Here is a 15,578-nt window from a genome sequence, read left to right as displayed (position 1 = left end):
AAAAGCTTATGTCACAATAAAGGTTTGTATAGGTGCCACAAACCTCTTTGGGCAGTGGGGAGGATACTTCATCCTGAAAGGTGTTATTCCACAGAACTGCTCTTGCTGATGGTCATTCCTAATATCCCCTTAAACAGGGGTGCTCACACTTTTTTGGCTCGAGAGCTACTTTGAAACCCAGCAAGGCCCGGAGATCTACCAGAGTTTTTTTTACAATGCTCGCACCATCATAAAATATAACATTTATGTGTACAATGTATGTTGGTGTACTTTGAGCCCCACTGAGTGTAACAGGACTTACTCCTGAGTAGACATGCCGAGGATTAGGCTGTGAGGCTGCAATCCTAGCCACACTTACCTGGGAGTAAGCCCCATTGAGTACAATGGGCCTTACTCCCGGCGTTTCCTCCCAGCGGCAACTGAAGGGGGGGGTCAGCACTCCGCAATCTACTCATTTTGCCTCGCGATCTACCGGTAGATCGCGATCCACCTATTGAGCACCCCTGCCCTTAAAGATCACATCTGACCAGGTCAGTGCTACCCTACAAAATATGGGTAACTAAATTAAACTTGTTACCCTTGAAACTGACACATGCAGCAACTGTTTTTGCTATCATAGTTAACAAGGCACTTGTATTGGTTTCCAAGCTCCTCATACTCAATTTCTGAATCCTGCTTCTGCCACCCAATAACATCTATATTTAAGTATGCAAGACACACATGCTTGAAAACTCACTATTAGGGCTATGTCCTGATTTCTTAATGATGTCACTTCTGGCCCTCAGCACCTACCATGAAAGCTAACTTAGGCCCTCTTTAAAAAACGAGTTTGACATTCCTGCTCTAAGGCCCTGGGATATCAGGTATCTCTTATGAGAAACTATTTTTCTTTGACAATTATGCTTGGAAAAGCAGGCTAATGGCTCACAAGAAGCAGTTAGCATGCTGCATAACACCCTGAGATCTGTTCAACGTACAGTATAACGCACATACCATTTTACATATGAACAATATGTACAGTTGTTAAGACTATAGGTGTCACTGCCATCTACTGATCAAAGAGTAGCATTGCATCTGAAACCAGTTTCTATGCAGGCACTAAAGACAAATTGCTGGACCTTTGAAAATGTGTAATAAAACTCCCATCACTTCAGCCAGCCAGCTAAACACAGCAGTGTTTGTTTCAGCACACTTGGTTAGTAACATTCCTCAAAGGATTGGTCATTTTCTGCTTCCTACACCTGCTCTCTCAGGTGAACCACTGAAGGAATCCCTTTCCTCCTTTGCAACAAAACGAGAAAAATATTTCAGATTCTAGGTACCAAAATCAATGGTTTAGATACCTGATAAGCAAAGTACTAGGAGTTTTTGCAGACTTCCTCTATAAATACCCAATATATTAAAAAAGACACTATTCAAATATCATTAGAGAATATAGTTTATTTATGGAATTTTACAAATAACTTTACAAGTCACATGACATAACTTACTTTTCTTTGTTTCAACAAGTTCATTTACAACACCTGAGTTATTCAAATACTGAAATGACAAGAAACCAGGTCTTCTAAATAATCAGACACATTAAAAGAAACACAAACAAAAGAACATAGTCTGGTCAGTTTCACTTTCTCTCCTCTCAAGCCCTTTTCCCAAAGGTAAACATCCTGGCAGTAGCTGGAGAGGGCACCTCCTCACTTCTTTGTGCACCCTTTAAAAATTACATAGGGAATAACCCCACCCATTGCTGTCTTAAACTCAAGAGCATATAGATTAAGGCTGCACTGCTATGCACACCTTCCTGCGAATAAGCCCCACTGAAATAAGTGGAACTTTTAAGTAAACACACATAGGATCAGACTACACAGATGGCGTCTTAATTACTTTCACATACAGTTAGAGTTTTTGGACTAGATTTGCCACACTTTCCCAGTACCACACTGATAGTGGATTGTATGCATCTGTGCATTAAATAACTAGTTTGAATGGGAATCTGTATGTTGAGGTCAAAACAACAAAGGAGATCAGATTCCTATCTAGTTTAATACCAGATTGAACATGGAAGTAATCTTAAAATGCAGACAATATGGAATATTTTGACACAAAAATCACAGTACCGTTGTGCTTAGGGCAATGGTATTCAAGCTGGTGCATCGCAACAACCCAGCCTGTGGGTCCTGGCCTCTGCCCCCTTAAGGGGCGGGGGCAGCTAGGAGAAAGGTGGAAGGCAATGGATCATGCTGCTCAGGGGGGCTGCAGGGGCTTAGGTGCACTTGCCCAAGCCTCCTGCAGCCTCCTGGGGGTGTGGGGAGCCCTGCATAACCTTTGGAAGGGCTCCCCAGGTCAGGAAATGTGAAAGCGGAGCAATCGCACCCCGCTCTGCTAAACTGGAAGCAGAGCGCAATCGCTCCGCTTTCCCTTCTGATGGGGCTGCAGGGACTGGGGTGCACGCTCCAGTCCCTGCAGCAGCTGTCCCTGTGTGCGGGGAGCCCTGAACAAGCACCTGCAGGGCACCCCAGGTCAGGGAAAGGAAGAGTGGGGCGATCGTGCTCCGCTTCCGCTTTTGCAGAGGCAGAGCAGATCGCTCCATTCTCCCTTTCCCTGACCTGGGGTGCCCTGCAGGCGCTCGCGCAGGGCTCCCCACACACAGGGACGGCTGCTGCAGGGACTGGTGAGTGCATCCCAGTCCCTGCAGTCCCCTGAGCGATGCAATCCTGGGGATCGCATCGCTGCCTTCCCCCTGCCCCTGCTGCCTCCCACCCCTGCAAAGACTTACTGTGGGTTTCAAACTCCCGGAGAGTTTGAAAACCGCAGGCTTAGGGAGACAACATATATCTTTATGGGAAGAGATTCATCTCTCTGCTGTTGTAGAAAACGTGTCCTGGTTATCTGTTCGTAAAAACTAATGTGTTAATGAAAGCCATCAAGAGTTACAATATAACAGAGTTATGACCGCTTTCCAGTTAAAGAGCAGGAGCCATACAACTACATCATGAGCTGCACTGGGCCCTTGTTATCTGCAGAGAATCTGTTCCAGGACCCTCCTGCAGATACCAAAATCCATGGATAATTGAATCAATGGGGAGCAGGGGGCCGGCACAGCGTGACAACAACTTACCTGCAGCCACACTCAGCCCTCCAGAGGTCGAGCATGGCCTCCCAGTCTTCTTAGGTCTCCTGGACACGACCAGAATGTATGTGGCCTCACCACACCTCAGAACATCTCTGGACACGACCAGAAGTGCCTTCTGGTTGTGTCCTGGAGGTCCTCTGAGGCCCTCCTCTGCAGATAAATCGGCAAATAACAAGGGCCAACTGTACTTCATTCTGACATTTTCAGAGCAAAGGATTACGTCCATTTTGGTGTTTATTAACCTGCCAAAGGTGAGGACAGTCAAGAAATCCCTCTGAAAGATCTGAATGAAGGCATTTCAATTCAAGGGGACTCATACATAAGACAAAACTAAAGAGAGTCGACTCCAACTTTTCCTTCTAAAACAAACAGAAATATCCGTAAGGTGCTTTAGAAACAACAGTTTGGTAGCATTGGAAATATCATGGTATTTATTGAACCAAATAGATGGCTTAATATAGGTTTGGTTCAAGGCAACGAAAGGGTGACTTGGCTCATGCAGGCATATTGTAAAATTCTATTTTAAACTTGTTTACTCAAAATGCTTATGAGAATCACAGCAGACTAGTCAGCATTACAATTTCTGCTATATGCACATCACAGTCTTTTTAAACACTAATATTAGGGCAATCATGTGATCAATGTTCTAATATAGGGCATTTTCTAAAGGTTCAGTAGTGTTTCATAATGCAACCTGCTGGGGAAATTCCAAGTCGGTGGGTGCCCTGTACTACATAGCTTCTCACGGAAGCTCTTTGTGCTTCTTTAGAGGCAAAAGTCATTATGATGGGACATAATGAAAGGCTCCTGGGTATTCCCATTCATCTCAATGATGGGTTCCATGATGGGGGAAGAAAAAAGAGGAGAAAAGAAAAGGTGTCATTTGGATTTCCACCAACATTTTATGGGCCTGCCCTGGCGGGAATGGAATCCAGCTCCTGTACAGTCTCTCCACAATAGGAGAATATAATGGAGGTGACCCAGCTGTTTTATGCATTGCAAAACCTATGGTGACCAGGGGAAGGAAAGAGAAAGCTGACATTTGTTTCCTTACGTACCAAGACAGAATTATTCAGACATACACAGAGAAACCGCCATACAAGATTAAAAACTCCGACAGCCAAACGTAAAGAAAGCCCTCTCTGCACTAAGGAAGTGAGTTTCCTTTTGTCGATTAACACCCACCCACAAATTCTTAAAAGTGATCATGTGAGGTGGAAGATCTGCTATGCACCTAGCTAAAGGGCTCAATATTATCAATGTGATAATCAATATGATCGGTTTACCCAGCAACTCTGGGAAGTCTAATGCTGGGGTTAACCTCCCTAAGACATGTCTATCCCCAGGGGCCAGCCCTTGACATCCTTGTGCCCAAGGCGGCAGCAGTGGTGTAGCTGGAGGGGGCGGGCCACTCAGGCTGGCAGGGAGCCTCGGCGAGGCGGGCAAGCGGCCCCTCCCTTCGGAGCCATTCCCGGCGGGGGGAGCAAAACGGAGCCGTATGGTTCTGTTTTGCTCTCCCCGCCGGGAATGGCTCCGAAGGGAGGGGCCACTTGCCCGCCTTGCCGAGGCTCCCTGCTAGCCTGAGTGCCCCGCCCCCTCCAGCTACGCCACCGGGCAGCATATCAAATGCCACTCACCTTCCCAGGGCTGTGCCAGCCACTTTTGCTGTTCCTCCTTCCCCTGTTCCCTCCTGTCCCCTGTTCCTTCTAAAGGGAAGAGGGGAAAGGGAGTGTGGATGAGAGTGGTGCGCTGGTTCTAGCCCACCTCTAGCTTTCCACTCCTCTGACTTCTTCCCTTTTGAATAAAAGGAATAAGGGGAGGAGGAGTGGTAGAGCCAGCTGCCACTCCCCACCCACCACCACTTCAGTCCATCTCGTGGATGGGAGATGGACCCCCTACTCTGCAGTGCTGGGCCTCCCATCCATAGGCTGGCTATGATCAGCAAGAGGATGGAACCCAACTGCTTAATAAAACTTTGACTTTGCCAGACATCACTAGATTTAATACTGGCTAGATGCACCCACAGAAAACTCACTGGGGCAGCATGCGTGTGACTCTTTGGAAGGAAGACAAAATAGAAAGGAAGGCTGATCTTGTCCCACAGTGTCCAAGGAATAAGCCACTTACAGAACACACTTGTAATTTACGGGGCAGGGGGAGGGGGTAAGCCTTCAAAAAGGACTCCCAAAACTTCATCCTATATGAGTCATTTGTGTTCTTTGAACCCAGATGGTTTGCAACTAGTTCTGCCACCCAACTGAAGAAACATTACGTCAATTAATTGTCTGAGTTTTAATGAATCTATTAATTTGTATGAACAGCTTGGGGAGGGGAAGCATTTTATCGTGTTTAGATTGGATGGACACACTGTGCAAGCAGGTGTCTTAGAAAAACCAAAGGCTTCCTCTTCCACAAGCAGCTGCCCACTTGTGTTTGTAAGTTCTGAAGTTATTAAAAATACATATTTTAAACACAGCTCCTGCCCGATTAACCTTTTTAAAACTGGGGCACTTTTAAAGATCAAATTAAATTGACTCAACATTTCAGCCCTATTTAAAACCCAGAGTACGGCTCTCGTCAGCAAATCTCACTGTCTGTGAACAGTCTGGAACAAAACAGAGATGAACTCTGTCCTTTCAAATCCACTGGCATACCTGCCGGGGCATAAAGAGAGGTTATAGTCCACTGCCAACCCAAAAAGGACACAAAAGGGTTAACACCTGTGGCTGGGACCCTTAAGGGGACAAAAAGGCAGCTGGAGGACTGGTGTCCCTGGAGTTCATCAGACAATGGATGCAGGAGAATGGAAGGGGGGAATGTAGCTGCTACACTAGGAAATGATCCTTAGGTCACTTATTCCTACAGCAAGGTGTTTCGTCAGTCACCGCAAGTCAGTCAATAAGAAGTCTATGAAGTAGGTTTTAATAAGAGCGCCCCCTTTCTGGAATCCCTGGCAATGCAGGTGCTTGATGGCAGTCCACACACCTGCAGCTGGTAAGGTGTATGTCTCTATCCAATCTGGATTTCTCCTGAATACATGGTGAGCAGCACCATTATGGTGAAGCCTGTGAGCAGTCCGGCGTTCTGGATAGCAAAGGCAATCAAAGCACTGCCGTTCCGTTCGTCTTCCTGGCTGACTTCGTTCATCTCGGGAAACTTGTTAGAGAAGGAAGGCAGGGAAATTTAGTTCTTGTGGCAGGAATTATTTAATGTATTTATACCACCATTTCTTCCAGGGAGTTTGGGATGGTGTAAATAGTTTATCTCCTCCCCCCCCGCCCGCTTTGGTCTGCTTTGTGTTCAAGTGTGGGAGGATCAGGTCCCAGGAGGGGGCCCCCAGTCTCACACCTGATTGATCGATTGGGGTTGTGGTATGAAAAAAAAAACCACTGAAGACCATTGCCTTAAGGAAGGAGCACACTTGTACAGGAGAAGAAGTCCTTGACATACCCTGGTCCCAACCAAGCCATAAAGGGTTTCGTAGGCTACCACCGGAACTCTAAACTGGGACCCCAAATACACAGAAACCCACTGCAGCTGCTTTGCTGGGCATTTGTTCTTTATTTTATTATTTATTTACTTCACTTGTGCTCCGCCTTTCTCCCCAAAGGGACCCAAGGCGGCTTGACATGACATGACATGGTCTTTACATGACGACACACATGCTTTAAGAGAGGGAGGGCCTGAAACAGCCAAAGTTAAAAGGTGGGCCTTAATTAAGCTGCAATTAACTTGTTCCTTTGGATTCATCTGTACCCAGTCAAGACTTCAGCTGGACTAAGATCACCATTAATCGGTGGAACTCCTCACCACAGGATGTAGCATCTACCCTAGAAGTCTTTAAAAGGGGATTAGATAGATTTATGGATGAAAAGTCCATTACAGGTAACGAGCCATGAGAAGTAGGCTATCTCTGAATGCCAGATGCAAGGGAGTGGCAACAGGATGAAGATCTCTTGCTGTCTTGAGTGCTCCCGGAGACATCTGGTGGCCACTGTGAGATACAGGAAGCTGGACTAGATGGGCCTTTGGCCCAATTCAGTGGGGTTATCATCATGTTAACAACCAACGATTAGATGTCTTTACCATCATGTTAACAGCCAACCAGGTAGAGTTTACACTGGTGGAACACCAATTCCATCAGTAGGGCAGTCCAATAGGGTTGGGTCGTTATGCTTATAAGACTCACAGACAAATTCCTCAGGAAAAGAAGCAGCAAAAAGAAAACAAATATCTGTTCCTAGAACAGCCTAAAGCTGCGGTTTTCAAACACTCCAGGAGTTTGAAATCCGAAGGAAGTCTTTGCGGGGGCGGGGGGGGAGAGGCAGCAGGGGCAGGGGGAAGGCAGTGGCGCGATCCCCAGGATCGCATCGCTCAGGGGACTGCAGGGACTGGGATGCACTCACCAGTCCCTGCAGCAGCCGTCCCTGTGTGTGGGGAGCCCTGCGCGAGCGCCTGCAGGGCGCCCCAGGTCAGGGAAAGGGAGGGTGGAGCGATCTGCTCTGCCTCCGCAAAAGCAGAGGGTGCACCCCAGTCCCTGCAGCCGTCAGAAGGAAAGTGGGGCGATCGTGCTCCGCTTCCGGTTTTGCGGAGTGGGACGTGATTGCTCCGCTTTCACTTTTCCTGACCTGGGCAGCCCTGCCGAAGGTTGCGCAGGGCTCCCCGCACCCCCAGGAGGCTGCAGGAGGCTTGGGCAAGTGCACCCAAGCCCCTGCAGCCCCCCCCCCCCACAGCCTTCCCCCTGTTTCCTGGCTGCCCCCGCCCCTTAAAGGGGCAGAGGCCAGGACCCACAGGCTGGGGTGTCGCGACGCCCCGGTTTGAATACCACTGGCTTAAAGCAATGTTTCTCAAACTGTGGGTTGGGACCCACTTGGTGGGTTGCAAGCCAATTTCAGGTGGGTCCCCATTCATTTCAGTATTTTATTTTTTAATATATTAGATTTGATGCTACCATGGTATGTGTCTGCATTTGGGGAAATGTTGTAGACCTGTACTTTCAACAAACTACTATGTATATTCTTTTGATAGTAAACAGGACTTACTCCTGGGTAAATGTGGGTAGGTTTGCAGCCTAGGATTGTGAAAAATTTTCCTGCTTAATGATGTCACTTCTGGTGGGTCCTGATAGATCCTCATTCTAAAAAAGTGGGTCCCAGTACTAAATGCGTGAGAATCACTGACCTAAAGGAATGAACCAGCGAGAGCCCAACTACCTGTAAATGTTAACTAGCAACATGGAAACTGACGTAGTTGCAGAAGAGGCTGATAACACAGGCCAACACACATTTTGCTTCCTTAAACATTACACCAATTCCTGGGTATATTTGGGGTGCCGATTCCAAAAATGGCATCCGTTTCACGTCTAGTTTTGGAGACACGGCATAGCTTCTTTGGTGAATGGTTCAAGCAGCTTCCTCATGAGGAAGCCTATACCATGGCTTCCAAAAGAGGAAGCTGCTTGAACCATTCACTAATGAGGCTATACTATATCTCCAAAACTAGATGTGATAGGGCAAAACGGATGCCATTTTTGGAATCAGCACCCCAAATTCATATCAAACCACCATAAAGTTTGGAAAAACTTTTCTGACCCTCAATTTTGTAGGCCTGTGTAAATGGCTAGCAGATAACCTGCATGTTGGAATTTTCCGGGCACTGGAATTTACCACCTAATTTTTACTTCTCCAAAGGAGTCCAGGATCATCTTGCAGAGAACTGGCATGAGACCCTGGAAGCCCAAGCATGACACAAGGTCACATTCCATGCTCAGAATCAGGCAGGACTCCTTAACTCCACTCTATAGATATGACTTATTTTGATGCCCTGTTGAGCCTGCAATAAGAACTGAATTGAGAAAGAGCAAGGAAGGATGTAAGGCATGGGGAAGGCACTGGGATTATGACAAAAATTAAAAACCCAAAACTGATCAAGACTCCCAGGATTTCTAACTTTTCAAGGCATTCTTGCTGTCCACACAAATCCAAGTTTTCCCTTCCTCATCATCATGAGGGCTAGAAACTTGTACTGGACTTTGTTCCCAACATAAAAGTTGAAGTTCTCTGCAAGTCAAATTCAGCCACACAATCCACATATACAATATTGCCCATGGGTGGCTCTTTGTTGAGGAAAGCTCTGATCTGTGCCTACTACTTACCATGTCAGCCAGTGCAATGTAGAGAAACATGCCACCAGCTAGAGCAAATATCCAGTTGGCGGAGAAGTGGCTGCCAGCCAATATTCCAAAGCCAAGCCCCAGGTAGCAGCAGCAAGCCGAGATGAAGTTGAAGAAGAGAGCTTGCTGGATCGTCATGCCGGCGTTCAGCAGAATGACAAAGTCACCTGGAAGGTGAAGGACCAGGCAAAAGATGTTAAAAAGGTGTATATACACACACACCGTGCAGGTTGAACTAGTTTCCTGCCCTATCAGCTAGGTTCCTGCCCTATCAACATCTCAGCAACACAGCATTTAATAGTTCTATAATTTTTTGTATATTATCATGAGCTGTAAATTGCTAGTAATAAGACTGGGGTGTGTGTTGGTTTGCAATGACCAACACTTTGGGAAAACCATTAATCTTTTGTCAACCTAGACACCTCAAAATTCACTACACAGCTTCGTCCAATACACAGAGGGGAAAAGGAGGTGGCCCAAACTTATTTAGTAGCAACCTGGCAAGCCTGCAAATTCAATTCCACTCTTCTAAGACTCAGGGAGTTTGAAAACCAAGGTAGGTTGTGCCAGGGGACGGATGAAGGCAATGACACAATCTCCAGGATCACACCATTGCCAGGGATTGGGGGGGGGGGGGAGGTTTCTACTTACCTAAAGCCAGTGCCAGCCTCCTAGGGGTGTGGGGAGCCCCATGAAGCCATCTGCAAGGCTCCTGAAGCCTTCAAATGTGTAAAAATGGCAATCACGAAGAATGGATTCACAATCGAAAACTGGAATTGGGTTCCGATCATGATTTTTACACATTTGGAGGCTTGGGTGCTCTGCAGAGGGCTCTGCAGGGTTCCCTGCACCCCCAGGAGGTCAGCACTGGCTTCAGGTAAGTAGAAACCCCCCTGGCAGCAGCATGATCCTTGGGATCACATTGCTGTCTTCCCCCCCCCCTTCCCTGCCTCTTTAAGGGGCCAGACACAGGGCTTCTCTAGTGGGTCACAACCCATCAGTTTGAGAATACCTGTTCCAAGTCATACTAAGGCACAACTGACTGGGTCAGATGGCCATCCATTGGCGGAATTTGGCCCACCACTCAAGTCATCTGGCACACAGCGAGTCCAGCTTGTGAGGCGTTGCCTCCCACGGAATTTGCTGTGTGCCAGGCACAGAAGAGCAGGGCTGCCTGCCCAGGGCGCTGCCGCACAGCACAGGGACTCCGTGAGCCTGAGTAGGCAGCTCTGTCATTCCTTGACCAGAACGCGGCAAATATGGTGAGAGGCAAAGCCTCCAAGCTGAGCTCCACAGTGCTGCTTCCAGGGGTTCCGCGATGTGATGACATCACCACCTAACATCTGGCCGCTTACTGAAAAGGCTGCCAACCCCTGATCTAAATCACGGTCTATGTGAGTTTGTTCCCAGACTTGCAGCTGACAGGGCTGCATCATTCAGTCCTGCTCTTATGGTGGGCGAGAGCAGGGTAATCACAGAAAATCTATACATTTTTGTACATAACTAAGATGTTCACAATAGGAGAAAGACATTTTCAGCTGCAGACGGCTTGCCATCTCTCCCCCCCCCCCCACTGGGTTCTCAGCAAGAACGGTCCAGCCCAGCATTTGCTCCATGCTGTAGGAGGAAGAGGGTGTGCGGTGGGGGGAGAAGATGAAGAGTCAGCACATCTGGTCCTCCGAAGTCCTCCATCGCAGACTCCATCCTTGCAAGTCCTCCATCCTTGCAATTCACAGCAAGTCAAATCCAAGGATCGCACACCCACAGATGAGGCCATATCCTTTTAGTTGAAATTGATGGGATTTGCCATGCAACCTTAAGCATACCTACATGGAAGCAAGCTCCACCAAGTTCAATGGGACTTACTTTCAAGTAAGTGTATAGAGGATTGCAGCTTCAGTCATGAGGAACTTCCTTAGTCATAACTAAGGATTTAGGATACAACCCAAGGCCTCTATTCAGGAAAGTTTGCATATGCCTTTCTTTGGTGTCTCCTGGACATAAGCACATTTCTTATGGGCATGCTGCACTTATTTTTTCAGTCTCATGGCTTTAACGCATACCTAGTTCATGAGGAAACTCTTCACAAAGAATGGCCACCGAGGTGCTGACCCCTTGAAAAACCGACACGGTGAAGGAGGCACCGATGGCCAAGCCATCAATGAAGTTGTGAAGGCCATCGCTCAAGGTGATCATCCAGGCCAGGGTGCCGATGTCAGAGTAGCGCACACCCTTCAGCCAATAACATGTGCTTTGGGACGCCTGGAGGTCCTGAAAAGTCATACAACACACACACAAAGGGATGACACACACAAGCAGTTATTTGGTACACTGCCAGTGAAAACTCTCCTGAATTAGAGAGTCTACAGATAATAAAGTCTGCGGAATACAGGACCAGCCAACTTCTTCAATTAAGAGACGCTAAGGCTCAGAGGTGTGTTCTATGTGGCAGGTCGGTGAATGAGGCTGGGTCTAGGAAAGGAAATATATGTCCCGCTCTTGTGTTCTAACCCACAAACATGGAATGTACACAGACTTCCAAGTTCATCGATCCAGATCTTCACACTCTGCCTGAGCTGGAAGCAACGTTTAACAGCTTCAGCACTGCTACATATCCTGGGAGCAATGCGATAGGCTCTCTCCTAAGAAAGAGGAGAGTAACTGCACACCTTCCATGGATTGTTTAACCATGGCATAACACTGCATCTACATGGACACCAACCAAAATTAATGGCCGATTCCACCTCTGAGGCACCGTTTGAAACAAGGATTTGAAATCAGTTTGCAAACTCTGCTTAAGAGAGCAATCTGGTACAGGGGCGACCTTAGGAGCTATGGCGCCTAATTGGAAATTTTTTGTGAGGCCCCAGGTTCTCAATCAAGCTCTAGAGAATCTTAAAGATTTAAATAAAATTAGATTTTATATCTCTATGGTAAGCAACCAAAATGTGCATTTAAAAAGTGCATGTGAGTTAATAGACCAAATGGATCTAAGCAGATTTTAATATAAAAATTGCATACATGCAAGCTTGTAGGAAAACACACAAAACGTGCTATTTACTTTTGAAAAGTAAATAGTTACAAAACCAATTGTTTTAGTAACTGTGATATGATCTAATACAGTGGTTCCCAAACTGTGGATTGGGACCCACTGGTGGGTTGCAACCAGATTTTTGGTGGGTTGCCAAAGGGTGATGGAAACTAATTGCTTCAAGCCCTAAAGCTATTCACAAATTAAGGAGCTGCTAATTGCCCTGCAAAAGGAGCTGAGCTCCTGAAGTTTGCAAGCCTGTGTAAAGGACATAAATGTTTGTGGGTCTTTCTTTCTGGTTATTATTACTTATAAATAAATAAAATCTGAAATTCTTTCTAGATCTCCTTTTTTTAAAAGTCTGCTAAACTTAGGTGGGCCCTGATATAATGTAGTTTTAAAAAGTGGGTCCTGATGCTAAAAAGTTTGGGTACCACTGATCTAGTAAAAATATTAATTTTATCTTTTGTTTAGAACAAAATTCAAAAGGTTGGTTATTAGATATTAGAGCTGGTTGGTTATTAGAGCCATTAGATATTTGATTTTCTCTGTAAACCGCTTTGTGAACTTTTTGTTGAAAAATGGTATATAAACACTGTTGTTGTTGTTGTTGTTGGTTATGAAGTGTTGCTGTGTGTATTAGCCAAGACTAGGGTAGATTACCCTCGCTCAGGGTCCCCTTAGGCACAGGGGCCCAAATGAGAGCAATTGCTCCAACTGGCTTAAAGCCACTCCTGATCTGGTTAGTGTAAACCATGGTTAGTATTAGTGCCAACATGATGCAATACCATGGTTAAAACAAGCCATATAAAGGACTGGTGTAAGTTGCATGGGTGGGGAGCCTATGAATTCAGAACACACTGCTGCCTTAAAGACAGGGTGAATTAGCATGATACATGTTTTTCAAATAAAAGATGTTACATCTGCACTGAGGCAAACTTGTAAATAGACAGAATCCCATCACCTCCCCCCCCCCCCCACACACACCCGTGGCAAGGTAAGGTCAACCAACACTGGGCTGCATGCAGTGATGCTAGATCACAGAGCTCTGTCCTGGGCTATCCTTCCTCCCAAGTCTGTTTTCTTTAGCCAACTAAGCACGCAATCCTGAGTGTTTGTTGGACTGGGCAAGTCCCTTGCACCAGCCCGGGAGCCAGCAAGTCCCTTGTGTGAGCCCGGCACGTTTGAGCCTCCTTGAGGTTTCCTTGATGCACCAGCCTTTCTATGCCGAAGGCTGGCATGGGGATTGAGGAGGGTGGAACGGGGGCATTGTGGGGTGGGGGGAGGAAGAGCGACAGGCAGACCAGGCCCAGGAGAGGGACAGTACTGGCCTCCAGCACTTAAGCTTGATCCTAACCCACCCACCCCCCAAGCAGCCTGGTGTTACACTGGGCTGCTCAGATCTGCACCAGTGATTTCGCAATTTGCAATGACGCAGATCTGAGTTACCCCACTGTGGTGGCTGGGGTCTTACTCTGAGCTGCGCTCTATCCACCTCCTACCCTGCACTGGGTACACCCAGGCCAGCCAGCCTCCCTGTTACAGCACAGGTTAGGACTGGGCTGCCTGCCAGTTTGCCTCCAGTAAAGGCAGGAGTCACACATGGCACCCTTAGCATAAAAGCATCCACTGACCTGAACTGATAGGGAGCTAACAATCTTCTCATCTGCAGTGGGGTTCTTGCACTCCAAATCACTGTTCCTGTGAGGGATCATGTGGTCCAAGTCCCCATTCTGCAGTTTCTCAGTGACTCCTTCCTCCTGGTCCTTCTTGGAAGGAAGGCTCTCAGGGCTGTAGTGACTGTGTCCGTGATGATGCTGGGGGGAAAACGAGACACACTTTAGCAAGTAGCAGTTTGATCAATACCACGCAAGCACAGCTACAGTTCTATTCCCCAGCGCTAATTGCCAAGCAGCTCCATACAAAACCCCTCATCTCACAGTCACAGCGACAAGCTTGGCGTGGAAATATTTACAAATGTGGTCCTTGCTTTTTATTCCTAACTACCCATCAGTGGCCATTGATACATAAAAGTTAAAAGACCCAACCCAGATTTCTTAGGGCATTCCACAGTTCGTATCTTGGCCATGAGAAACCACCACCTATGCTAACATTCTGCTGAACTGGAGACATTCCCTTTGCTCTGAAAGCCTTTTGGAAAATCTACACAAATGCAATGTATGTTATCAGCCTGATTGGTGTGTCTACTGGAACCCTCAACAACCCTGCTTGCAAGATAAGACTTCTCTTTGCAAAAATCATGTTGATTGTTCCATACGGTATCTATTAGCAGGGTTTGTCCAGCTGCGTCACCTTCCTGTTTCACATTTGTTCAGAATCCGTTTGATCCCCCAATATCTGAAATGAGGTGAGCCAGAAATTTGAATAAATAAGAACAGGACCCAGCCTGTACCCTGTTACACCAAAAGAGACACATGCAGCTTTAAAAAGAACCCAGCACAGTTCTTCGCACAGGAAGAAGACAGTTGGTGGTAGGGGAATCCCACACACCAAACCGTTCACACAGAAAAGGGAAGGAAACAGTGAGGGACTGGATTGTCCCTGAAAATGAAAGAACAGTTGTTCTATTTTAAACTAGAGTTCTAAACTAAGTTATTGGGCTTTCATTTTCAGGACTTCCTTTGGAGCCCTTAAATAGAAAAAAAAAAGGATATTGCAAAAGTTTCCATAAGATGATGGCAGAGGGAGGTTGTGTGACAGTTTAGCAATGTCACTTTTTGTGATCTTTCAGAGCTCTCAGATGAACAGCACCTGGATAGGGTGGACTAATTATTTCACACGAAAAATGTGAAAAGCCGCCTTGAGTGCTCCTTTCTGGAGTGGAAAGGCGGGATATAAATTCTACTAATAAATAAATAAATAAAATGTCCTTCAACAGCTTTAACAGGTATGCACCACAAAACTATGTTCCGGCCAACGAGGGACTGCATATATGATGGCTGCTTTCATAAGTCATTGATTTTCAGTCTTTTCCATCTCGTGGCACACTGACAAGGCACTAAAATGGTCAAGGCGCACCACCAGGTTTTTGACAATTGACAAGGCACACCATGCTGCCAGTGGGGGGCTCACATCTCCCATAAGCCCTATTAATAAATGACTATTAATAAATGACTTTTCCCTCAAATTCCTGTGGTACACCTGTAAAATGGCACAGTGGTTGAAAATGGCTGGCATAAGTTTATAATGGAGGCTTGTACTGGTTTGTAACCCAAGAACAACAG

At 46.6% G+C, this 15,578-nt stretch overlaps 1 protein-coding gene across 2 annotated transcripts in view; it reads right to left on the bottom strand.

The window, feature by feature from the left end:
• Window positions 1-4,840: 4,840 nt before the first annotated feature.
• The window catches only part of SLC39A14 (solute carrier family 39 member 14), a 52,921-nt gene continuing 42,183 nt past the window's right edge, over window positions 4,841-15,578 (bottom strand). For both annotated transcript variants that reach the window (XM_066639236.1, XM_066639237.1), the window contains exons 7-10: window positions 13,968-14,150; window positions 11,366-11,573; window positions 9,285-9,469; window positions 4,841-6,286 (exon numbers count right to left, since the gene is read on the bottom strand). In XM_066639236.1, coding sequence (XP_066495333.1) covers window positions 6,140-6,286; window positions 9,285-9,469; window positions 11,366-11,573; window positions 13,968-14,150 — 723 coding nt within the window. In that variant the 3' untranslated portion in view covers window positions 4,841-6,139. The remainder of the gene's footprint in view (window positions 6,287-9,284; window positions 9,470-11,365; window positions 11,574-13,967; window positions 14,151-15,578) is intronic.

The sequence above is a fragment of the Tiliqua scincoides genome, chromosome 11 (genome assembly GCF_035046505.1).
Source record: "Tiliqua scincoides isolate rTilSci1 chromosome 11, rTilSci1.hap2, whole genome shotgun sequence".
NCBI lineage: Eukaryota > Metazoa > Chordata > Lepidosauria > Squamata > Scincidae > Tiliqua > Tiliqua scincoides.
This window is presented reverse-complemented; position numbering and strand designations above follow the sequence as displayed.